General features: G+C 32.5%; 1 protein-coding gene across 1 annotated transcript in view; it reads right to left on the reverse strand.

The window, feature by feature from the left end:
- Positions 1-25,712, reverse strand: part of LOC128991000 (zwei Ig domain protein zig-8-like) — a 62,511-nt gene extending 36,799 nt beyond the window's left edge. The window contains exon 1 of the mRNA XM_054413701.1: positions 25,453-25,712. Within this exon, the coding sequence (XP_054269676.1) occupies positions 25,453-25,504 (52 nt within the window). The 5' untranslated portion in view covers positions 25,505-25,712. The remainder of the gene's footprint in view (positions 1-25,452) is intronic.
- Between the last annotated feature and the right edge of the window lie 2,255 nt (positions 25,713-27,967).

The raw sequence follows: 27,967 nt of genomic DNA on the forward strand, positions 1-27,967 counted from the left end.
ACAAAGAGAATATTTAAGAAAGTTTTATAAAACTATGAGTATACGTTACATTAATGGTGTGTTTTGACGTTTTTGACAATGTTTACACATCTAATCATGAGTACGCTACGATGGGCGAGTACCAGAGTGTATATGGCGATGAGCCAGCTGGGCAGATGTCCACAGCTGACTGTTTGTTCGTGGTCAGCTAATTTTAGCTTTACAGCTGACTGTTCTTTACTAGTCAGCTGTTTATATCTTTGCAGATGACTGATTGGTCATTGCCTTAACTATAAATCTTATGGTCATAGGCAGTTCATTGAAATTCTTCAGCAGACTGTTCCGTTGTTAGATTGGCTATTTAACAACAGATTAGATTGTAGTTTAATGGTAGTTCATAGTGAGTTGATTGTATATACAGGGTGTTTCAGAACTCCCTACCAATATTTTAGGGCATTGTTCCTGGGTAGGAATCATATCTAAATATCATATTTAAATTGTACGGAAGTCATTAGTTACTTACATAGCTTCCATTTTGTTATTTCCAGTTATAATTTTTCCCTTCATAATGGTTCAAAACCGTGGATTTCACAAAGATTTTACAAGAATAACTTTTTTTGGCAATTTAATTACAAATCGATTGACACCTCATTCGTTAAGACTAGACCAATATTAACTGAGATATGTGATACATGACCGCTGGAGGTTAGTTGCAGTTCATCTAAAGTCTGCCCCAACAATGCAACAGTCTCTATCCTCTTTGAAAGCTATTTTTAATAGATTCTAGATTATTTCAAACATAAATGAAATATTACATCACCATCAAAGTATATTTTTTATCGATTATCTGTCATTAGGATGGCTTAAATATTTCACTCGTTTTTACTGTTTTTAGAATTCACACAAATAACCGAAACTTTTCATATCAGCTGTGTTAAAAATCAACGTACTTGTTTACAAACAAACCAGCTGGTTTTATTATTGCCAATGAGATGTCAATCGACAATTTTTTTTCCTAAATAATTAATTAATAACACGGTTGCTTTTTAAATAAACAGTAAATCTAAATAGCTAATAAAAGTGAGTGTAAACTAACCACATTGAAATAATAATAACATTTTCAGGCAACAATAAAATCAGCTGGTTTGTTTGTAAACAAGTACGTTGATTTTTAACACAGCTGATATGAAAAGTTTCGGTTATTTGTGTGAATTCTAAAAACAGTAAAAACGAGTGAAATATTTAAGCCATCCTAATGACAGATAATCGATAAAAAATATACTTTGATGGTGATGTAATATTTAATTTATGTTTGAAATAATCTAGAATCTATTAAAAATAGCTTTCAAAGAGGATAGAGACTGTTGCATTGTTGGGGCAGACTTTAGATGAACTGCAACTAACCTCCAGCGGTCATGTATCACATATTTCAGTTAATATTGGTCTAGTCTTAACGAATGAGGTGTCAATCGATTTGTAATTAAATTGCCTAAAAAAGTTATTCTTGTAAAATCTTTGTGATATCCACGGTTTTTAAGTTACTAAAGAAACAAAATTTTATTTTTTTTTGTGAATTTGAAAATTTTTCTTAATTTCTTTGTAGCTTTGTCTAATATTATAAATGTTTTTGCAAAGTTTCAATTTCCTACGTCAAACCATTATGAAGGAAAAACTAATAAGTGAAAATAACAAAATGTCGGTTACGGGAGTACGTGATTCCTACCCAGGAACAATGCCCTAAAATATTGGTAGGGAGTTCTGAAACACCCTACATAGTTTTACTGTAAACCGATTATTCGTTGATATGGTTGTCATACAGCTAAGCTGAGTGATTCTAGTGCTCGAGGGTCGCCAGTTTAACACTGAGAATAGCAGCCTTTTAATCATATTAGGCCTAGCTGTTCATGATCAAAAACCACCGAACTGTTTGGGTGCATCCTACGTATTCTGGAGAACAGACAGCTACATGGAGCTTTTCACACTCTATTTTTACAGTTGAGATATGAAGAAAATAAGTTCTTTAATTATTTTCAAATGTCTGTCCCCTCATTCGACGAGCTACTATCGAAAATTATAGTGCAAATACAAGGACAAGACACATACATGAGACGCTGGAAAGGCTGGATTCAGTGCGTTACAAATTTGTCGCCAGCTGTCCCTCGTTTTGTTTTTGTCTTTTTAAATATATAGTATAAAGTAAATAGATAGTATAGAGTTATTGGTGAGTCGGTGGCCGAGTTGGTAGCGTCGCGGACTTCGGGCCCAAGGCAGCGATGTCGCGGGTTCGGATCCTGGTCACTACCACTAAAATTGATCAGTACAGTTCACCTTCGTACTGTACCGGCTCACTCCTTGCTTTGCTGGATACATTTCACGCACAGATCTGTAGTCTATGGGGATGGGCAAGTGCAAGGTTAAAGGAGACCGCCACATTAAGTACAAAGAGAATACTACTTGCAATAATACGTAAGATAAACCGTACTAGGTGAACCCGTGCGAATTCGCACGAATTATAAATTAGGATATTAAAATAGCAACGTCGCGTCGTTAGAAGTTGCGTTGTTGTATCGGCGTTGGTCTTGAGCTCGATCGTTAACTATATGCATTCTAAGTTCTTTTTGCTGTTCAGTAGGAGTATTTTGCAGGACGGAGCTCATCATGCTGAAAACTTGCATGTATGGATTAATATCAACCAAATGTTGATTCAAAATGTGCATGAGTTCAGTGCTGCAAGAGCCATTAGCTTTGTTTAGCATTCTTTCTTGAGTAGCGGTTTCGACGTCGTAGATATAAATTTGGGAGATGCTCCCCTTCTGACGGTTGAAAGTTGCCAATTGAGTGATAAATTGTGACGTGCACCTTATACATGAAAGGCCCTCCACCGTTATGTTCTTCAATTTTAGCTCGAGTGCTGACCATTGCGAGCACGGAGTTGTACGATCTAACGTTCTCTTTTTAGTTTCTGCTCAAACAATTTGCTCCATTAAGTAGGCTCTGGATATAATAGCTTTCTCGGTATGGTGGTAGATTCACTTTTCCTTTATGGCAGCAGGATGAAAATCCTTCGCCTCATCCTCTTTGTTCTTCTTGAAAATTTAATGCCAAATTTCTGACATTTTAATGCCAACTCGCCAAGTGAATGCTGCTGAATTCTTGTATAAATTGAACATAACAACAGTTGTTGGCAATTTAATAACGGTATCTTTCACCGGTATTGTAATGAATGTTGCCTATCATTAAGTTATGCAAAGTGAGACTGTAAACTAAGACTTTACGGATGTTAATGTCCCCACATGCGGTGGTTGCTAAGGTGATAACTGGCTACAGCAACCTCACTCAGACACCACGAATATTACGACCACCACAGATATTAAAATCACAACCACTGTTTAACGCTTAAGCTTATGTAACAGTTAAAATATTTTCCTATTTTTTCTACATCTTTTCTTCATAACATGTTTGTCTTTATTTTGAGGTGTTGTGTAGCTTAACAAAAAAATTTACAAATTGTCTCTATAATCTTTGAGTTACGCTACTATCTCAAATATTTTGCTAAAAACATTTGGATTAGGCTCACAGAATCTGTTGTATCACAGTTTAGATTCAATAATTCGAGCAAAGACTATAATCTAATTGTTCATTAAAACTAATTGATTAGGTTTGGTTTCAGATAAAAGTGTTTTGGGATAGTATATTTGGTGAGGTAAAGTTTAGGCTAGATGTACTACACTATGAGGGCATTAAACAAAGTAGACAAGTCACAATTCTAAGAAAGTGTACATTTATTTGAGAAACAGACAGCAATGCAGTGTTTAATAGCTTTCGCCTGAGACTACATGCTTGTATGTAATAAAATGCTCTGATTTCCATTCTATGGTGACAGTTGAGAACGTTTACTCCAATGGCTACTGTGACTTGTAAATGTACTGAGGTATTTTACAAGTGTTACCTAGTTTGGACAGTAGAGAGCAGTTTACTGGAGAGCTTGGAATAATGTGCCATTTTTATGTGAAGTGATTATCATTTCACACCAAGAATGGGTTTTATTCTAAACATCAACACCACAACCTTCCACCGTCTTTACATTGAAATCTTAAATTTTTTTGAAAGTGAAAATATACCTAACAAAATATACCTTAATAAGGGTAATTTTTTACTTTATCTTGGTTACTTGTGCAGTTTTTCAGAGGATTTGTATTACTAATGTCTTTTTGATATTTTCTTTTAAATACCCCCACCACATTAAACCTGCAGACCGATCGAATTTCCATTGGCCTGATTTGAAATCACTTAAAGCTATTCAAATAACATTAAGCTTAACGAGTACCTAGGTTTGCTGATACAGGGAGGGTAATTTAGCTTGTGTTTGGTAAAATATTTATAGCTTAGTATAAAATAAATAAAATTGTCAAACTTTGATAAAAATATAACCATAAACAAGCACACTATAAGAGTTTACTTCTTCTCCTTAAGTATAACATACAATTTTTTAAGTACCGTATTTTTTTTGTATAACCAATAACTGTTTAAAAAAACTTCAATATACTAAATTATTTGTTTTTTATAAGTTCTACAAAATGGTTCGGAAAGAAATTGCTAAATTTTGAGGTCAAAAATGGGAAAATTCGTTTTTAACTCCATAAAACCCCCCAAAACCCCCAAATGAAGCAACAGATCCGAGGATACATAAAGAGAACACAAACACCCTGTGGGCTTTTAAAATTGTTTAGGTTAGAGATTTAAAAATAAATATTGATTGATGGTTTCATGGTAACAAAGAACAAACCTACAAAGCTTAAAAAATGTTAACAAGCAGAACTAACCGTCAAAATGAATTTAGATTTCACAATTCCACTCAGCTGGTTCAAACATAAATAAATACTCCTCGAATACTAGAACAGAAACAGTACTGATCATAAACATAAATAAATTATGTCACTTGCCCGAATGTAAATATTATTTAACATTACTGAAATGGAACTGTCAAACCATATGTTAGTATCATTAGTATGGGGTTCTTTCAGTACATTTATTTATGTTTATGATCTATACTGAGTCTGTTTTAATATTTGTGAAATGCTTTAATAATATTTTTCACCACACTATGATGTTTTTAGCTGTTGTTAATTGGTGGCTGAAAGTCACGTTTTGCTGGCCATGCCAGCTGTCATCGTCATTTGGGGACCGAGCAGGTTTTTACATTCCTAGGGCTGCAAAATCAGCTGCGCGCTTACTTTCTTAAAACATGAATCAATACTTATTTATGCCTATTAAATGTACAATCAGTATCCATAGCATTGCGATAGAATTGTTTTATTGTCACCGCTGCCTAGCAACTATTTATTTTTATTTTTTCTGATTCCTCAAACTATTTCTTCACATAACCTTAACGTTGTAGTTGCGTTGACTGTTAGTGTACATTATTATTGTGGTGAATAGTGGTAATAGGGTATAGTGTGGTGGAAAATAGCGTTCGTACCACGGACCGAAAATTAGGTTTTGCCGGCTTGAGATAGTTTCCGATCAAGAGGGAATTACTATTACAGGGAATAATTCAATGTAACAGAAATTATTCTTGGATTTAGGAAATAATTAAGATTCTATAACCATTGCCATATCAACCAAGGATCTTATCATGAGTTTTATAAGGATTATTTCTTAATATATTTTTGTTTTAACAGTAATATAATACCCCTGCCGCAGAAAACCTACATATTAAGCGGATTTCCATTTGCCTGATTAAAATTTCACTAAAATATGTTAGAAAATCACGCTATTGACAGGTTTGGAACTATTCTGTTCGTTTACAGTACATGCCATTGAACATGTTCATGTTATTTGAAAACTTAAAATCTATCATTGGTTTTGTATCCTAGGTAGCCTAAATAAGTGTTCACAGTCTGAGTTAACAAAAACATACTACTATCAAGTTAAGTAATGCAGTTCGATTTCGTTTCTTAATTAAATGGTAGGAGTGAAACAATTTTTAATGCATTTTCAAAACACCAACATATCAACATAGTCTCTTTTGCATACTGAACCCGTTGCAAGGCACGGGTATAGCTGCTTGTTTAACTAGATGAATAAAGCACAATACTGCAATAACCTACATGTTAATTAATTTGTATTTTGTGTGTTTCACTGTTGAATACTGTATGATTCTGCATTTCAGTTCAATAATTGTCGGTTTTAGTGAATTCGTGTAAGCCTTACAAGTCTCCGATTGGGTCTAGTGACACGACAGTGTATTGAAGTATATCATTGTACGTTTACAGTTGTGTAAGTTTACAGGAAGGGTGTATATATTTTGGAATATATATGTAAACACGTTTTATTTGTATTAAATATTAGCGCTAATTTTTTTTAACGGAATAAAGAAAAACCATATCAGGTTATGTTATGTTGGCATATCTGTGTATGAACATAGATTGATGAAACTTTACTAGTTAAGTTAGTTACCTTCTTATCTAATCAACCTTAAGTGCCCACTAATGAGAAATTTAAACGCTTTTACCTCCGTTAACGCCTTATTATATTGATGATCTAACTTTTCTACAAGTTATTTAACTAATTTAATATTATGTCAGAATAAAACGGTCTATTTGTAAACTACTTTTTCTTATAGTACTATTCCGTGTAGAAAAACGCTAACACGTTTTCAAATGCGAAAATATATCATTTAAAGCTATACGAAACAACCAATTTTGAAACAATATTTAACCTCTTAACTTTCGGCAGACACTTTCTATTGGAACATAACCTAAAATGTAGTAGTAACAGAAAACTACGAACTAACCCAACAATAAACCATTTGATACCGAGTGCTGCTACAGGTGAAATCTTTACATTGTGATGCCAGCCGATTGCCCTAGGGGCTTGCTAACATTCTACAAGTATTTGCCGGAAAGACAATCCTAAGAATAAATTTATTTGTTAGTGTGTTGCTTAGAAAGTATGGGTGTTGTAAAATATCTATAAGAAATTACTTTTATTTAAATTGAAGAAAACTAAACCTCTCCCTTAAAAAAAAGTTACCTTCTTATTTAATCAACCTTAAAGGCCAACTAATGAGAAAGTAAATCGCGTTTACGTCCGTCAACGCTTTGGTGTTGATGATCTCCCTTTCCTACAAGCTATTTTACTAGTTTAATGACAGAATAAAAAGATCAATTTGTAAACTAATTTAGAATTTATTTTGTGTTAAGGTACACAATTGAAAGTTTACAACAAAAAATAGAAGACAAATTGCCAAAACCACAGTAGTCAAGCTTAACGTTAATGAGCACTAAATCAAGCTCCAGATTTCATAAAAGGGATTGTATATTAAATTTTACACAAAGGAATTATGACCTTTGATGCTGCGTGGTCTATATTTGAACTTGGTCCGGGCTAGCGGCTAGTACAATACCATTACCTTCACAGAGCATGTTGGCATATAGCCTTATGAGTCAGAGTACACTGTGATAAGAAAGTAATAATATTTATTTTCTTTTGTTGCTCAGAAGAAATACTCGATTACCTCAAAAATGTATCTTTGTTGAACTGGGAGCATCATCCGTTCACCAAATTTTAATTTAACAAACTTATATTGAAATTCTAAAAGATACTTATGTTTCTACTCCAAAACCATTGAATACACCTATTAAACATTATTAGTCTACAAAAGCTACGTATCACCGTTTGTATTTTAATATAAATACTGTATGACTGAATAAATTGAACTTGCAGTAAATTCTCTTGTTATAGCTTTGGTCAAAAATAAGATATTTTAATTGGCCAGGACCACAATATTGAAAAAGTACAATTATTACACTTACATAATAACATTGTTTACTACAAATTATATTAATTTACTATTGGGACTAATGATTGCCGGGAACAATTACAATCGGGCATTCTCTGACTTCTTAGTTCCGTCTAACTACAAAAATGTCCCTCTAAATTCCAATATTCAAACATATTATTATGTACCTAGTTAAACTTTTATTTTAAAGACAAGAAACTAGCGTGACTGGAATGAAACATTTCATTGTTCAAAGTAAATACACTTTAAGTCTTGGCGATACATTAAAATTCCACGAAATTACAAATAATTCTTACACAATTTGAGTTAATTTTTTAAAATTTTTCTAGTAGATAACATTATTTGAAAAATGTATACCTTTCTATTATACGAAAATCAAACAATTACTTGTACGAAATACAATTATAAGAAGTTCACACCTTTATACAGTAAACAGCAAATACTGTCTTGGTCAAAATGAGACCTCAACTAATGAGAAAGTCTAACAAGAAGGAATATATGGAATAGTCCACACTACATAGCAGAAACATAGGGGTGAAAATAGCCTCATTGTGTCCGCGCTTGGGATGTGTACATAGAGACAATGTTATCTTGTGGCAATAAGCTTAGACTAGTTTATCTCAATGGGTTTAACTGCTGTTCTGCAGGAAGGTCTTGTGCCTAATGAAGTCTGTAAAGGAGTCAAAACAAAGCACTTACTGTCTACATATTCTTGGAAGTTAATGTCGTTGTGTAAAACACATGGCGATGTGATATACAGCATATAATAGTTTTTTTTACTATGACAAAGTAGTCTTATTGTAGGTAAATGAAGTACCTCGCTTATTGAATCTTCTTGAGCCGAAGTCGAGTGGATATTATTTTCGTGTTCAGTTGTGGCACACAAACTAACAATATGTAGGGTGGTTCACGTAAGGTGTCTCAAGTTGATTTTAGTCAAATCTTTGGTCCTACAATCATGAAATAAAATTATTCCCCACTAATTTAACCTCGAGGAATAACGTTAACATGTGTTTGACGTCTTTTTAATACAGGGTGTTCAAAAACCAGAAGGACACTAAATGAAATCTTGGAAATATAAAATACAAACATAGACTAGAAAAGAAATATTTTGGTGAAAACATAACTAAATTATCTTTAGTCGTTTCAAAATGGTGGCCACTTTTTTATAAAGGTTTGGTTTTTACGGAATAACCTGTATTTTTCTTGCAGAGATCTTTACCCTGATACACATATCGCATTCCTTATAAGCTAATCTTTATTCTGGTATCCTAAAGTATAATATTATCTTTTTTTTAAAGATAATATTATACAAAAAGATAATATTATACAACTTCTTATAATTGTTTTCAAAAATTTTGAAAGAAATTTGTTTTCGAAAATATTTACATATAAACTCAAACATTTCAATTAGCATCGTATGTCGAACAGCACATCATTTTATAGGTCTTGCTATTCCAAGCAACTTTCAAATTTAAACCATACCCATACATTTTTTAGTTTTTGAGTTATCAACAAATAACAGGCTTTCCTTCTTTAAAACGCATGTTAATTGTTAACACAGGCCACAGTAATAGGGCTCTATTTAGCAACAAACGAACAGCTGATTTAAAAATATCTGGTGATATCTAAAACTGCATTTTTACCACAATGTAGAGTTATGTTAACATTAAGGAATTTATTATTATTTTGAATTATTAGCATATTATGATCATTTATTAGATTTTTATTTGATACAAATTTATTATCAACACTTATCATCCGTTAAAATCTTCATTAGAGACGTCAGGTATCATCTGTTAAACTCTTCAGCAGAGATGTAATTTATCATCTATAAACTCTTCAGTAGATGTACTATTTATCATCTGTTAAACTCTTTAGTAGAAAGGTCATTTATCATCTGTTAAAATCTTCTTTGAGATGTCAGTTATCATCTGTTAAACTCTTCAGTAGGGATGTAAGTTATCAAAGATTAAAATCTTCAATAGAGATGCCATTTATCATCTGTTAAACTCTTCAGTAGAGAGGCCATTTATCATCTGTCAAACTCTTCAGTAGAGATGATATTTTGTATATCACCAGCTATTGAACTGTTCTGTACAGATAGCAGGTATCAGCTGTTGAATTGTTCTGTACAGCTGGCATGTATCAGCAGTTGAATTGTTTTGTACAACTGATAGGTATCAGCAGTTGAATTGTTCTGCACAGCTGGCAGGCATTAGCTGTTGAATTGTTCTGTACAGGTAACATTTATCAGCAGTTGAATTGTTCTGTACAACTGATAGGTATCAGCAGTTGAATTGTTCTGTACAGCTGGCAGGTATCAGCTGTTGAATTGTTCTGTACAGCTGGCAGGTATCAGCTGTTGAATTGTTCTGTACAGCTGGCAGGTATCAGCTGTTGAATTGTTCTGTACAGCTGGCAGGTATCAGTTGTTTAAGGAGCGAGTCACTGTGCTATTCTAAGCGACACATTCTCTCCCTCCCGATAAACTGTGGCAACATCAGCATTCACATTTGGCACAAGTCTCTATTGGCGTGACGGATCCTGCTTAGGTGATAACTAGAGGTGAGAAATAGATTCTGGAACTGTTTTGGTTAAAATAAACTAGTGTAGAGAATCGGTCAGCTAACGAAGGTTTTGAATTATAAATTGGTCTAAAACTTCCTATTCATATGCTCGCAGGGAGCTATAATTCGGGATATAAGGTATCTTGCGTCCAATGTTATTGTTACATATTGACTAGAATTATATTCCAGATAACCATGATACCAACTAATACCGGGAATCAGTTTTTTATGAACCTGTTAAGCTACTTAAACGTGCAACGTTGTTTAAGTAGTTTACTAACAGGTTCAGTTGTCGAGTGTTGCCATTAAATAACATAATGGTGTCGTCAACATAACGACTGTAAAGCTTAATCCTGTGTCTGTATTTATTGGAATCGGAAAAAAAACTATCAATGTGGTTCAGATAAATATCTGAAAGTATTCCAGATAACGGAGAAACCGTAGCGAGACCATCTGGTTGAGAGTAGCACTTAGCATTGAAAGAAAAATAGTTTTCTTTTAAAACCTCGGTTAGCAATGACATAATGTCGTCAGCATATTCTGATAACATTGTTTGACTATTGGTTGGATGTTGTTTAACTATTTCCAGTACTTTATCAATGGGGACATTTGTATATAGGTTAACTACATCGAAATATGCTAGCGTATGGTGCATTTCAATATTTAATTCTTTGGTATTATTAATGAACTTGTAGGAATTCTTTTGGAAGAATATTTTGTAACACGTAGTTAGTAATCGTTAACTCATTGAAGTAGATATACGTTTTAGTTTGATGACATTTTAATCTACATCCAGCAATCATAATGAGATTAACAATATCTTGTCTTTTGAAGATCGCAAAACAAGAACTTTGCTAATACCGAATCTATTAAAGTGAATCTAAATCAATTGAATTTTTATTTGCTGTCATACAAATCTGGTAAATTTTCAGGCCAGAAGTATCGTACTCTATAATTTTACACCAGCAACGCCTCATACTCATTACCATGCATATTCAAGATAACAGGAATTTATTAATTTTCAAAGCATACATTTTTGTGGATGAAAACCAAACACAGACAGTTCAGATGATGTAATGCCATAAACACATAATAATGTTATGATATCTCTCAAAAGAAGTTCTCTGTAGGTAAACAGGGAGGAAATGTTTAATTTGGTTTTTAATCAAATGGAAAAGTAAGATTTTTAAATCTTTTGTGGTATGAATATAATTAGAACTTCCAAGAGCTCAGGTTTACTTTGTCTCAAGGAAAATGGTGGATAAATTAGAGCCAAGAGTAATTAAGCGTTAGCGAGAAATGTAGGGAAGATTATATTTCGTGGTCCTAATATTTTATTATCCAAGGGTTACTAAATTAGTTTGAGTTCACGCATTTCACCCTAAGTGTGTAAATTAAAAGCTATTTACTATTTGAAATGTAAGTTAAAATAATTTATAACGTGTAAATGATAATACAGTGGAACCTTGATAACAAGACCCTGGTTAACAAGTCACCCTTGATTACCAGTGTAATTTTCAAACTCCCTAGAATTTATTTTACCCTTTAATTACATGTTATTGCAAACCTCGATAACAAGCCAACCTTGATAACAAGTCTTATTTGATGATCCCCATGAGAGTCTTGTTATCAAGGTTCTACTGTAGGTTATATTATTGTGTCAATGTGTACGATTTGCAGTAGATAGGATTACAACTTCAGTTACTATCAAACTTATTGTTAAGGTTTGGAAAGAATCAATTCAATCTGTTCTCCCTACTATGTGTTTAATACATAAGGAAAACTGTATGAAAGTAGAGATAAAACTGCCAATAGTTTCTAAATAAAGACTAATTTATTTTTATTTTCGATCTGGATGATCGGGTTCGATTCATGACATATTTACAGGAAAATTAGGTTAGACTGTTTTCCCTTGATAGAGTTTTTATTTATTTAGTGCAAAATGTCACTGGCATAGACACAAAAACATTTATATTTCATTTATTTAAATCCCAATCAATGATTTCTATGAATAATTTGATTCATAAAATGTCCAAACCTTTGTCTTCAAATAAATGGCCGTTTTTATGAGTCGTTAAACGTGTTAAAGTTTACGCAGAGCAGTTAAAACATGTAATCGTTCATGTGCTGCTGGACTCATCGTAAACATTCTGTCGACACTTTCTGTTTACTTAGACTCTTGTCTCCATATGTTACTGCCCATCGTGTCGTTGTTATTGTTATATTTATGTTCGTGCTACTTTCATGGTTGTATTTTGCATGTTGGTGTAATTGTCGTTATTGTTCATTAAACGATTGTCCAATTAGAGTTCTCAAATAGGGACAAGATGATTTTCACCTTAGATACGTTTATTTTGTAATTTCTCCCTCTATGCATACATAGGTTAAGCAGAAAGTATTGTTTTCATGAACATTTTAGCTTTGGGTAGTAATATCTGTTTTAAGGCCCCTTAACAGTTTCTAAATTCCGATTTTTAGTTAGTCTATGGAATTTAATGGGAAAATCACTATTATAAATATAAAATTCCAAAAACTAACATACACACATCCTTCACATCGAAAACAACTTTATTGAGTTCAGAGGAATCCAAAACAAATATATTCCGCCTAAAGCTTAAACGACAAGCTTTTGACGAAAACAATATTTTCTCGATATCGTACTATGTATAGTTGGAGAAAGTTAAAAGCAGAAACTAATTGGCGGTTGGAGAGATTTTATCTTTGGTATCTACGATAAGGGTCGCGAGTTCAAACCTTAAGCCATATAAGCAGCAAATTTTTCTTGCTTTAAGAAAGTTAAGTAACTATTTTGGATAATGCAAAACGTGTTTTCTTAAATTGGCTTAATGCACGTTTTGATGTTAGTACTTTTGTGTTCTGTATTTTATGGAAGCCCCCATAACTTGATTTAAAAACATACATGCGTAAAAATACATGTTCAGTTATGAAATGACGTGTTTTTTTATCATTACTTGTAAGTTAGAGCGTTATTTTGTGACATAAATATACAAAGGGAATTACAATTGCAAACTAACTCTTATAGATTTAGTGTTCCTTCACAAGACTCTTTTGCGAAGAATCAATAAGCATAAACAATAAAATGTCCCATTTTTGCAGAAAAATAAGGAAATTATATTCTTGTAAGCCTTATATAGACTTTTTAATTAAAATTGTTACCACAAATTCAATTCAAAGAGCTAAAATGAGATGGTTCATTTTATAAATGTTATGGTTCAATCGTGCTATTTTTTATTGTTTTGTTTAAAACAGTGTAATATAATGTTACGGAGAAAAGGAAGGGGCTTAACTTCTCAGAGTGTAAGGGAGGTTATAGCCTTATCTCAGTAATATAGACCACATTTGCATATCAGTTGATGTTCACAGTCGTCAGCCTTCTAGACGTTGTGTAGCCGTGACTGAAGAATACTACACTACTCACTAGAAAGCACAACGTTGAACGTTGAAACAACTAATGTTAACGTTTTTTACCATGTGTTAACATTTAACATGGTGACGTTTTCCCAACCAGATAAGGATAATGATATGTTTCCCAATCAGTTATGTAGGTTTACAATTTGAACATAAGAAAAGAATCAGGGTTTACATCAGCATACGTTGTCGATCAATCAAATAACGCTCTAAAGTGGTTACGCAATTGATATGCTGATTATCTCTTCTTCATGTCGATGGACAAATATTCAAAGGCAATTCTAACTTGTTGAAAAGTTGTATTTCTTCATTGATCTTACTACCAGCATGTAAAGAACGGTGTAAATAAGTCCTATGCCATTGTTCACGATAGCTATATATAACGCCAATGTAGAATGCTGCAATAAAATTGTTGATAGTTGCAGGAAAATGAGAAAGTAGTTGTAAAAATGTCAGAAAGCAATTGAAATGTCAAAGGACGGGATGGATTTATAGTCTTTATGTAGTGGACAATTTGCTAGGGAATGTTGCTAGGAATAGACTTCAACAACAAAGACTGGAGAAGAAAGTAATTTAAAAGTCCATGCGGGCTATCTCATGAAACCTGAAACACCATTGTATAGCAGATAATAATACACGTAATCAGTAAATTCATTCGAAAAAATGAATAGTATTATTAGGACATACAGCACAAGATTTGACAGCGTTATAATCAAAGCGTTCAAAACTTGTTGAAGCAAATTTGTTGATTAGAACCAATTCAAATATTAGTTCTAGGAAACTAAGCTAAAAAAAGACTTTGATGATGTACTTTGATTAGATTAGGCCATGTACAAGACCAAAATTTCGCATTAAATGTTACTATAAACGCGTTAACATTTTATTTTCTCGTCAAATTATATTTCAATCCCATACTATATTAAACATAGCCTATACAGTGATTTAACTTGTATACACTATGTATGATGAAAAATACGTTTATTAATTTATAATAGCTAAATATTCTAATGTTCTTATTTGTTATACTCAAGTTTTCTGACAATGTTTACTTGAATCGCTTTTAAAAACTCTGAATATATCATATAATTTGAACAATTTATTACATTAAATTTAAATTACATTCCTGTTGCGAATTTATACAGTTTTGTCTTTAACAATAGGAGTATAAGTTTATTAATTTTAAAATATAAATTCAATTGATTAGATAAGCTGTAAAACATATTAAAAATTAGGGTAATATTCCTAAAATCCTTCCTGCTGGTGGATATATATTTCGGTTGCATATTTATTCGAAGATTAACTTATCAAATCCATACTCCAGGTTGAAACAAGATCGTGGTTCAAACTCCCTCGTGGAAAGTGAAGCCATAAATTCACTTATCGACCATAAATCCTGTAGCTGGTAACCCATCTTGAATAACACCCTACAATTAGTCTCAACTTGTTGGTCGGTCCTGCGGGTATATCCTAGACACACCTGGAATTCGACCTCAGTCTTAAACAAACAATTACAGCTGATTAAACCTAATAACACTGCATCGATTAAATAATTTACAATAGTTTTCTGTAGTAAAAAGTTTTAAAAATCAGTTATTCAAATCTAAGTTAAGCTATTCTTTTTAAATAAAAAATAAAAGGAACCTTCTTCATTATAAATAAGTTAGTTATACGTATTTCACCTGTCTTTTAGATCCTCTTTAGATGTTGGAAATAATTTAATACTTAAATACCAAATATGTTAAAGCATTTTAAAATATAAGGCCAATCCGAAAATATATAATAATAGTTATAAAATTATTGACAATCACGCGCACTACCTATAGTGATGAGTTCTGGACTAAATCCTTGCGTGGGAAGTACGTCAAAATTTGGCGTAAAAATCGTTTAAATAGTTAAAAATTGTTTAATTTAATTTCACGTAGAATATTTTCAAAGCATACTTTAATGATTAAATCTAACTAATTTGCCATATTTCCCGGTTTAATTATTTTGTATTTGGGGTAAAGTTTTTATGTTTATCTTACTAAAATTATAAATCTGAAAGTTTGTGTGTTTGTTTGTTTGTTTAAAATTCAATCACGCATAAACCACTGGACGGATTGGGCTGAAATTTGGCATGATGATAGCTTACATTCCCGATTAACATATAGGCATATTCTTATCTCAAAAATCCTTTTGGGCTCCGCCCCAGTGGCTCTGTAATTCCCCATGTTAACCTTATGAGTATTCATATTTAAAGGGAATTAAAGAATTTAGTCAGCTGTTTAAACTAAAAAAGTTGGTTCTATGATATGGAAAAGCATTAAAAAGATATAAGATATACCAACAGGGTGCAGCACTATATTTTTTTGCATTTATGAAAACAGCTAATTTGAACTAAGCAGCAACAAAAAACTGTGATTCGCAATGAGAACTGTCAAAGTAGGATTGTTTACAGTTATTTTTATGTTTTCATTTCATAAATAATTTGTGATATTTTGCGAATTGTTGATAATTTATTTTTCTCTATTGTTTAGGTTAAGTGGTAGAACATTATGGCTATGGTAGATGTGTAATACTATAGAATTGTGTAAATAAAAAAAATTAAAAATTATCAAACTGTGTCCGCCCTTATTGCAAACGCAAAGCTTGAGTATAACTGCAATAAGCATTTTATACTTATATTCCAACCCCGTACGAAGGACGGGTACTCTGCTAGTAGAAAATATAAGTGTTTGGATAATATAAAATGAGTTCTCTCCTCGGAAGATGTGGGTGACGCTCAAGTTATTTCAGTGTTGTCTCTGAATGTGTGGCGCCTCAAGCAGGATTTACACTCTCTCTCTCTCTAACACAAGAAAGTGTTAATCTCTGTCTCTCTCTAACACGTGGCAATATCGTTATGTCTCCACAGCTTCTTCGTCCTTTGATCTAGACTCAATTAAAAGATCCGTGACAAAATAAATATTGTTGATAACCTTGATAAAGAATATTCAGAGTGTTTTACTTTTGACTATAGTTATACCCCTGAAATATATACAATGCATTTCATGTTTAAGCTCTATCCAGTTTTAGAATAAAGAAATAACGTAGTTGACTTAAACTGAACAGTGTTCTTTGGTTAGAAATCTGTTCTTTTTTAAAAAAAAATCATCATATCAAACTTAAAGGGCAAACTATTGATTTATGTCTCCAGGATTGGTACAATGATTTCAATACAGCCTACGTACTTTTTATCTCTGACGACCTTACAAGTTTAGAAATTGGTCAATAATGCTCCAAAGCTTTAATTTAATAAAAAATACTGCGTTTATGTCGTAACAGCTATACTGCACGTCGCAAACTAAAGCACCTTTTATGTCACATAAACTATCATATTATAAAATACCCTCGCCGCAGCAAACATGCAGACTAAGCGAATTTCCATTTACCTGGCTGAATTTCTACTAAGATATTTCATCTTCATTTAAAAAATAGTTGTTTAGCCTCCGGATTACTGTATTATACTTCAAATGGTTTACAATACCTGCATATAGTAATCCTTTGTTGCTGATTTTGGCAACTACTTTCGGTTCTTCTGAACCATCTTCAGGCATCAAGGTGACAAACAGAATTCAATAAATAAAACATACAAAAAACGATAACACGTGTCTAGACTTTACCTCAGCCCGGTCACGATCGATTGTCAATGTATCTTCGTGTTTTTCGTGTTTTTTGTACTAGTAACTAGTTGCCAAAATCAGCAACAAAGGATTACAGGTATTTGCAGGTATTGTAAACCATTTTAAGTAAAATATTCTCTAAGAATTGTCATATTTATTTCCTATTTAATTACATTAATTTTAGTGAGTACCCTAGGTTTGCTGCTACAGGGAATATATTGAGATGTGTTGTTTTATTGCAATGTCGATAGCTTAGTATTAAATAAACAAAATTTCCAAATTTGGTTTAAATATATAAATAAACAAGCAAACTACAACAGTTTATTTATTCTCCATGTGAATAACATGAGAATTTTAAATTTACAAATTTTAAATTATTTTCCGTAACCGTTAGGCATAAAACAACGCTTCAATATACAAATTTATTTCTTTTTTTTAAGATCTACAAAACTCTCTCTTCCTACTCTAATAAACCGTCAGATGGATACTTGAACCATTTAAAATTCAAATAAAAACATTATGCCGAAGATGTTCAAGTAACTATTTTAAGCATCAATGGAGAATAAATTATACAATTTAACACAGTAAACTATTATAATATAAGATTATATATAATAGGCTTCTAAACTCTTTGTTTTCCATAAGTTTATAATATAACCGTTGTTATTTGTCTTTGAATTTTGGATTTTTATTAAAATCAAATCACAAATCGATAACCCTTAGAATTTAAAACGAAAAAATGTAAAACCATTTAAAAGAAAAACTACAAGTATATTTCATTCCGAGAAAATGAATTTTGAAGGACACTGGATTACAAAATGATTCAATTATCATTTGATTAGGGTCAAATGGTAAATAAACTTCACCAATAAATTATACTATAAACGTCTTAAGGGTTGAAAGTAGAAGCACTCCACCTAAGCTGTTTGCCAGTAACTCTGAGTTATAACCTTCGTAACAGGTGTCCTAGTTTACCTCCAAATAAATCAACTTACTTGCTTTTCTTATCTACATAGTATTACTGTTCTGCTTTCAGAATGATTTATAGCTAGACAAACAAGCTCAATGAATACATTACTCAAGATTCTATAAATTGGGTCTTTTCAAAATGTTAATCTATTCTTGTTTGTTTAGGTGGTGTGTACGAGGTCTGTCAATGAGATTACATCAATGAGTCATTGAATGAGTATTTTGTTATGCTTTTAGGATTAAAACACACACAAATTTAGCGGAAGTGTTTTCAAAGTTTAGTTAGTAGCTAAAGCATTACCATTGCAAGCTGTCTTTACAGAGTCTTAGTATACATAATCTTTATTTGACCATTTCATGTATCACGGCTTGCACTTTTCTTTTATGGTTCAATATTGATTTGTTATTTTGTATACATTTAAGAAACATATAGTTTATTAGAAATGTCGCAGAGTGGTTTAATATTATGTTATTCCAAAACAATATAAATTGCCTAACTCTATTAACTCATAAAAATTTTATTGTTTTAAAGAACTGTTATATTGTTTTCTCATAAGGGAGATGACCCACGAGAAGTAAAAGGAAAGTCTCAAATATAACCATAGTTTGATATGGACATCAAATGAAGTGCTACATAAATGATTAGTAGAAAAGTATGCTGCAACCCCTACTTAAAAAAGTTTATTCACTCCAAAATGGTAGTCGTTTAAAGTTTTTCCTAAGTTACGAAAGCCATTAGGTACTTACAGTTACAAAATGTATTCAAATTTATACACTATTGGTACAGTAATAATAAACACAGTAATCATACACTTGTCCGGGGAGTTTCCGGGGAATCCCATCATTGCCAATTGTTACTATTTATTTCCTATTTCAACAGTTTCAGTGGGTTTATAATTTAAGAGAAACTGGAAAACACCACAATTTTAGACAGAAGCAACCTGTTGAGGTCGGGTTCACGGCGAAGTAAGAACCAATTAATACGTTTTGTAATAGTCTGCCAAGATTTATAGTATTTAATTGATTTTGGTTACTGATAAGCAATTGCATTTATCATAACTTAGTTAACTTACGGCATAAACACAATATTACTTTGCATGGTTAATGTGGTTATACCTCTATGAGTAGTGCGATCAGTTTATTGAGTAATAAACACCATGTACCTTGATATAATAATCAAGTACAATAATTTATAACAACAGCTATAAAGCTAACTGAAACTCTTAAGCGGGAGAGAACTTTACTAACTATTGTTGTTTACTGCTCGTATTGTTTATAGTTTAATATGCATCAAAAACAATTCAACTTGACGTTTAAACATTTCAATCACGTGAAACTATACAATCATACTAAGGGATTCTCTGCTGTTTATTATGTTTAGGTGTGGTCTAACAAAAAACCCGAATGTAAAAAGAAAAAATCTGTGATCATCTATAATGTTAATGACCGCTATAACCTGAAATGCAATCCAAATTGTTGTCTTATTTAGTTACTCATCATGACTGAAAGCGTGATTCAGCTCCGCAACATTTTTATTCTCATGTTCGACCCGTCTTCAATCACACGTTTATTTCGAAATCAATAAATTGTTCTCTTTCAAAACTCTGACTGAAATCCCGATTACACTTATTTATTTACTAGCTGTACCCGCGGGCTTTGCCCCGTTTAACTTCATATGTGAGCTCGTTCGCATGGCTCAATCACGTCCTGGTTGAAGTTCGTTCGCTACGCTCACTCACCTTTAGGTTGGAGCTCGTTCGCTGCGCTCACACGTCCTGGTTGAAGTACGTTCGCTACGCTCACTCACCTTTACGGTAGGAGCTCGTTCGCTGCGCTCACTTGCCTTCAGGTTAGCTCGTTCGCTACGCTAACTCGCCTCCGGGTTGAAGTTCGTTCGCTACGCTCACTCACTTTTTGGTTTAAAATTAGCTGTTGTAAAATATTTAAAAAAAAATAATATTGCTGCACTCTGTTGGTAATCCTTGTAACTTTAATGCTATTTAACATCATAGAACAGAACCAACTTGTTTAATTGAAACAGCTGTTAAGATTCATTAATAATTCCATTTAAATATGAGTACTCATTAGGTTAACATGGGAAACTCCAGAGCCACTGGGGCGGAGCCCGAGAGTCCGATCAGAATAAAAACCACTTAGTTTTCCTATTTAAGGCCTAAAGAATCAGTGTACCAAATTTCAGCCTTCTAGGTAAGTGGTAAGTGGGAGAATTAGTGATGAGTGAGTCAGTCAGTCAGTGAGGGCTTTGCCTTTTATATATATAGATAACAAATCCTTTCATGTTCAGTTTTTTCACTCACAATAAATCATTAGCAAAACTAAGTCAGCTGTTAGAAACTTTAGAAATATTGCTGTGCCTTATCAATACAGTCCTTTGAAATATTAAAGAAATTATATCTATAGGTACTTAACAAATTTAAAACAAATAATTTAGCATTAAAGACAGCATACAAAACTAATATGATTGTCAAAGCATCAAGGACTAAAAAATGTAATAGCAAATACAGTATATGTTTCATTGCATCTCTGATTCTACTATACAAAAATATCAACAAACAACTTAATATACAATACAAACCACTTCTTTTAATCAGTTCCATCGTCCATTGCCTTCACATTTTCACACTTACCATTAAGAAAACAAAGTAACAGATGATATTCACAAGCATAGACACCATTTATTAACAATCGTCACAAAATACATAATGATGTTATTAAATACAGCAAATGAATACTTACATGTAATCAATCAATATAATAAGACAGTACAATAAAAAATTATATATATACATATAAAATACAGGCACAATTAAATAGAAATATTTTGACATGTAAAAAAATCCTCCACTGTATACGGGCATTTTTGTATTAAATATGTTTTCATTTTTGATTTGAAAGTGTTCAACTTGAATATTCCAGAAAAAAATATTAACCCCTTTTTTGGAATTAAATGTATTAAATATATTGGAAAAATCAGTTGACCCCATAACATCTTGAGTAATTAAGTTTGTCCTAAAGTCTGGCTGGTTGAGCTTAAAAAAGAAGCATTTTCATTATCACTACAATTTAAGACCTCGGACACTTTCACTGTGCTCTGCTCTTTCTCACTTGACACTATCACATCAGATGTTGGTGGACATTCTTTAAGTACCGCTGCATAATTCTCAAGGTGATGCCCTCTCACTTTAGGTGTTGAATGTGCGGTGTTTGTTGAGCAAGGTTCACAGGATGACTTCTCCATCTGAATTACTCCAAGGTTCAAGGGACAGTAATGACTCACTGGCTGATGTTTCCGAGTAGTGTTTTTGTTGATCATACAAAGTCTGAATTATTTGTCTTAAAAACTCTTCGTGAGACAGTCCATTGCGAAGTCTTCTGAAAGATTTCTGGTAATAAGAAACCACAGTAACTGATGCATTTGTGTACTGTTGAAACTTTAATATGTTAATTACAAATTGTTTTAAATTTACATTATCCCGCACACAGCCTACTGGGGAGCATATTAAATGCTTGAGACCTTTCTGCTTAAAGTCTTTAGTTAAATCACTGAATGTTTTTTCATAATCTTCTTTCTTTGGCTTGCCGAAATATTTGTCTTTGGTGATAAGGCCATAGACAGAAGCACCAGCAACAAAAGAACACTGTGTACTGCTTAGTTTTATGATATTTTTCTTGGTTTAATTTAATCAGTGGTGTGGCAAAACACAAATAATAAATGTATCAAATAAAGTAAATGTGAACTGAAAGCTATGTTGAGATAAAATAAGAGTATTTTGTATTACCGTTTGATAATTAAATATAGTTACACATATACAACAGATTTTAGAAAACAAAAAGCAACGACATAGTGTTAGAATAAATAATCCATGAAAAGAGTTAGATTAAAATAAACCTACCTCATATTTATGGAAAATATTATATTTAATTTCTTGATATCAGCTGTCTGAAACTGTGATATATGCAGGTTAGCAGTTCTTCTTGTTTATATTTAAATGTCAAAGCAAATGTAAACAAACATTGTTAGTGTTCTCATCACAGCCATGGAGACCAATCAATATTTACTTTTAAAATGTTCACCTCAGAACTTTTAAAGCCAAAGGGGCAAAGCCTACAGTCAGTATCGAAATGTGAATAGTCCTATAATGGTCCTTGGTGTGGTAGCTATATTTTTGTAAAATTTAAGCCCAGTCGGTTCAGTAGTTTTTGCACCTATTAGTAATACACATACAGACACCATTAGATTTTTATATAATGGTATAGATTTCTCTTTAGATTGAAAACGCTTTATTCAGTAATATTTGCCAATAAAGCTTAATATTTTCTTTCCATTTTTATTTACAAGTAATATAGAAATATAGATTCTATAAAATATGAGAACAAAAGTATACCCTCACCGCAGCAAACCTGCAGACTAAGCGAATCTCAATTTACCTGGCTGGATTTCTACTAAAATATTCCCTAAAAATTTTCAGATTTATTTCCTATTAAATTAAAATTAATTTTAATATTCATTAATATACATTCATTCATTAATATTCATTAATACATAGGTTTGTTTCTACAGAAAAGGTTTGTTTTTTTATCGAAAAGTTAATAGCTTAGTATGACATTTACACGAAATTGCCAAATTTGATTCATAAAATATGTTCATAAAACAAACTACAACAGTTTATTAATTCTTCATAAGAATAACAAGGGAATTTTAAATATAAAGTTGTTTTTAATTACCTCCGTAACTGTTTGGCATACAACAACGCTTCTTATACAAAACTATTTCTTTTTTTAAGCTCTTCAAAATGTTCTGGAAATAAATTTTAAAATTTTATCATTTTAGAGTAAAAAATGAGAATACCCAATTTTTTCCATAAAACCCCCCATAAGCCGCCGTTCCCATAGTCCGATCATGCTTGTTTTTGATAGAATAAACGCAGGTTTACACATTTGTACAAAATTTCATCAAAATCGGATCATTTTTGTTCAAATTATCACACTAACGAATACAGGGCGACAAAAAGTCTGGAAATTACTTAATATCTTATAAACTAAATCCATTAGAAAATTCAAACATTTCCCATCAACTTACATGTACGAAAACTACTTTTTCCAAGCATTAAAATTTTTTACCTCTAACAGGGGACGACCCATGAGGAGTAGGTACATAATCTTTAATGTAATCATAGGTTGATATGCACCTCATTTTAAAGGGTTAGTCAAGTGGAGTTCATTGCTGGAAACCACGTCTCAAAAGGTTCATCTGTTACAAAATGGCGGCTGTCCAAAGTGCTTGTGTAACATACCTGCACAGTGCACAGGCCTTAGTATTGGTAAATACTGGTATTTGACAATAGCTTGAGAGCTGAAATTGTATTTTAAAATCAACTAGCTCATATACTAATATTATCCAATCTTTAAAACAAATTTAACCGGGTTTCAGATTTCCCGGCTAATGTTGACTACGAGTGCAGGTAATATATTCCGCAAGAACTTTTAACTGTCACCATTTTGTGACGGATGAACCATTTTTGACGGGGTTTCCAGCAATGAACTCCACTTGACTAGACCCTTAAAATGATGTGCATATCAAACTATGCTTACGTTAAAGATTATCTACCTAATCTTCATGGGCCGTCCCCTGTTGAAGGTAAAAAAATGGTAATGCTTGCAAAAAGTAGTTTCTATACATATAAGTTGATGTGAAAGGTTTAAAGGTACTTACGTATTAAACGGAGGCCACCTAACCTACAGATTCGATTCGATTAGTAAACCTTCACCATCAGCAAGTTTGGTTGGTTAGGTTAGGTTAAGATAGTTTAATTTGATAAAAAAAAACATATATTTATGATAACCCAACCTAACATAACCGCTGCAGCGCGCTGTAAAATATGTGGCCTCCGTATAATACGTAAGTACCGGTTTAAATTTTCTAACGAGTTTAGTTAAAAAGATATCAAGCCGTTTCCAGACTTTTTTGTCACCCTGTATATACATATGTATACGCAGAACACATATTAGAAAACAATTAATTCAGAATTGTGGAAAATTAGAAGAATGTGTTGAAATTCTAAACTATGAGAAAAAGGGCGGAAAAATTGATATAAAAGAAGAACTGCAAATCTATCTACACTCAAAAGAACACGGTGACCAAATTCACAATGTAATGCAAAAACAAAATCAAATTCATGAAAAAATCAGACAAATCAAGGAAGAATCTTATACATTCACATGAAATGCACCTGACCATTTAATCAAAATTTACTATGAATTCAAAACATATGTTATTAAGTATATATTAAATTTTTTTTACATACTTTTTATAACTAATACTGTGATCATGGCCTTTGTGCCTAAATAATAAATTTCAGAGTACTCTGGTATTTATTATTTCACTTATTTATTGAAAAAGTAGCCCTAAAAGTGAACAAAACTATTAAATCATATATAATATAAGAGCAATAAATAATGGCATATTTTCTGTGGTTACACTTATTCATGATCGTTTCACCATTTCAATGAACGGTCAATACATTTTCAATCGAACATTGAAACCCACATCTGTCATGGATGTAGGCCTCTGTATCTCACATACGGACAATAGTGAGAACTAGTGAGCAAACGGTCATCAATTGATGTTGCAATCGCTTAAAACCAGATCATCACAATGCACTGTACAAGCGTAGTATCTTTGCTCATCAATTCACTGGGGAAATGATGAGCAAAGTAGTTGGCCAAATACTAGATTTGGTAGACCAGCAGTTTAACGGAGTCTCAGAAATCACATTTTGCACGAAAAAAGTGTCCAACTATTGCATTTAAAAAAGGTTTTGAAACTAACTAAATGTCTTTTAAAATATTGATTGATTTGCCTAATCACCATGATACCACAGGCAGTATCACGCCACTTAAATATACTACCCTATAATTGGCTACACAACAAATTACAATAAACTATTTTATAACATGGACAAAAAATACATAACAAAAATATCGATAAGATTACAAAAAATGGTTATTTGAATGAAACAATGATTTAACACAAACTTACCCAATGTGGAGGTGTAAAACAATGCGAAAACCAAGTTGTAAATCCACATCATAGAGTCGTATCCACCACTTTCTTGGGTATAAATCCACTCAACCACAATCTAGCATCTCTGTCCACCATGATAGACCAGTCCTCAATACACAAGTATGCTGTGAAGTTAACACAAATTTATCTCGTAGTAGGTAACTTAAACAATGCCTCTCATCGTGCACGCTCGGCGGACCATCGGTGACTGATTCTTATTATAAACACGCGAACGAGGAGCGACTAGCTGTAGAACATGTGAGCTCGTGTGTTTGTGTGAGTGTTCTGGGGGGGGGCAGCAGGGTCAAGACAGGGGTATCCAAAATATCCCAGGGCACTAGTATTGTGGGGTGATTTTCTGTAGATGAACTTCCACAATGCAGCAATACGATGGTGGCAGATGTGACCATCAATAGGGGAGACTGAGTTGATTGAGTAGTTTCGTAAATAAAGATTATTCATGGTCTATCTATAATGCTGTGGTTGGAGTGGTTTTAGTGGTATTTGCATAATTTATGTTTTCGGGGATATTTAGCACGTTTTAATAGACAACTAAGAAAATACAAATTTAACAAATAATTATACATACAATCCTTTTTGACAGGTATGTAGAAAACTACGATCGGAAAAATACTGTATTTACCATTCTAATTTTTGCTGTGGTTGAAATTTAAAGTTTGGTCTCGGTAATATCAAATGGCTGCTTACGCACGTTTTTTTTTTTGTGGGTACCGGTAAATTATTTATTACGAACACAAAGTTTTCGTGGGTGAAATGAATCATCCCAAAGAACCAAAATTTGTTCGGTCAAAAATGAGTATTGTGAACACTTCCCTATACGTTTTTTAGCAGAAAAATGTTCTAGGAAGATATTTATATTATTGTCAAGATTCAATCATTTCAGTAGCTAAGAAAAATTCTTTAAACATTTGTCTAAACGTGTACAGCGTTTTTTGTGTCTACGAAAGTGAGATTTTCACAGTATCACAAATACTCGTAAATGTTTACTTTCACTTTAAAAAAGAAATGGAACATGGTTAAAATACGTCAAATCGTGTATTTGTCGGTGATCGAACTATTGTACTACACAGGCAACAACCCTAATGTAATTGAATATAATAAAATAAATTATTACAATTAATATAGAAGCTTATGACATACATCTTATAATATTTGTACATACGGATCCTTAATTTTAAAATTTTAGTAGTAAACATACTAAAAGTAATCTTTACATGTGAACTGTATTAAAAAATTAAATGACAATTTTTGTATCTCCCCTATACAAGTATCTCCTATCGTACCTCCAGGGAAAAGGCCACAGGCAAAGAGAATTGGAAAAATTTTAATTCAAATTCATATAAATGCAAATTGGTCCAATATTCAATTTTGAACACTTAAATAAATGTATCACCAATGCTTCTATTATTATAATCATATGACAAAAGGAAACTGTTGTGTATAACCTTGCAATTTATGTGTTGTCATAGACAAAACAAAGAATGGGACTGTACATAACAGTAATTACAATATTTAAGCCACTTTAAAAACTTGTAAACTGCAATTTCATTGAAAGTATTCAAGTACAGCACGTACACTTGTCTGAAAATTAAACAATTCACAAGGACGAGTGGAGCATGTACCAATACATTAGTCTGGATTAGAGGGCTCGCACAGAACAAAGCGGGAAACATATTGTATAATCTTAACCAAAACCTGTTACCTCTAACCCTGATAGATGATGTGAAGCAGGTGGTTGTGTTGCCTTCAATTAAATCACACCAAACATCAGTTCTCAGCCGCCTCTCCCACTCTGCACTAGTGTCATCTCCCAATTACTAACAACTAGTGCTCGTATGAAAATTGTTTACAATAATGTTACTGGGGTTTACTTGTAATTATTAGAGACCAGTAGGACCTAATACAAATATATTTGATTTGATTTGTGATTCTATGACTTTGGAGTTTCAATATAAGGGATACTTGAGATTCAAGGAAAAGTAATAACTAACAAGCTGCTATACCTGTGCTTTGCAACGGGAAGACAATGTGACCTAGAGAGCTATTAAAGTGGTGCTGATGTGTGTTTTAAAATCAATCAATCAATCATTGAGATGGGGACGCCACCTAGGTGTGTATTTTAACCCAAATATGAATGAAGCATGAGTGAAGAATGGTGTGTAGCTAAGAAAGATGACCTGTGTAGCTTTGTTACTGACTAATATCAGCGGTTTCATTAGTCAGGATCATTTATTTAAAGCCCAATGATCAGGAACAGCTGGGTCCATACAGCAACTCTATGATTTAGTTAGAAATTATAAACTGATTTAATTAAAAGTGTAAACCTACTTACTTTCAACCCCCTACTTTTGATGTTAATAGATCCATGAGAATATAACAACATACCTTAGTGTAACAATAGCATCAATTCCTTCATATTGATGCTTCATTAATGACATGTTTTACCATAATTCTTCAATTTTAGTCTATC

This window comes from Macrosteles quadrilineatus, unplaced genomic scaffold, assembly GCF_028750875.1.
Source record: "Macrosteles quadrilineatus isolate MER2022 unplaced genomic scaffold, UCM_ALF_1.0 Scaffold_3__2_contigs__length_128488019, whole genome shotgun sequence".
Taxonomy (NCBI): domain Eukaryota; kingdom Metazoa; phylum Arthropoda; class Insecta; order Hemiptera; family Cicadellidae; genus Macrosteles; species Macrosteles quadrilineatus.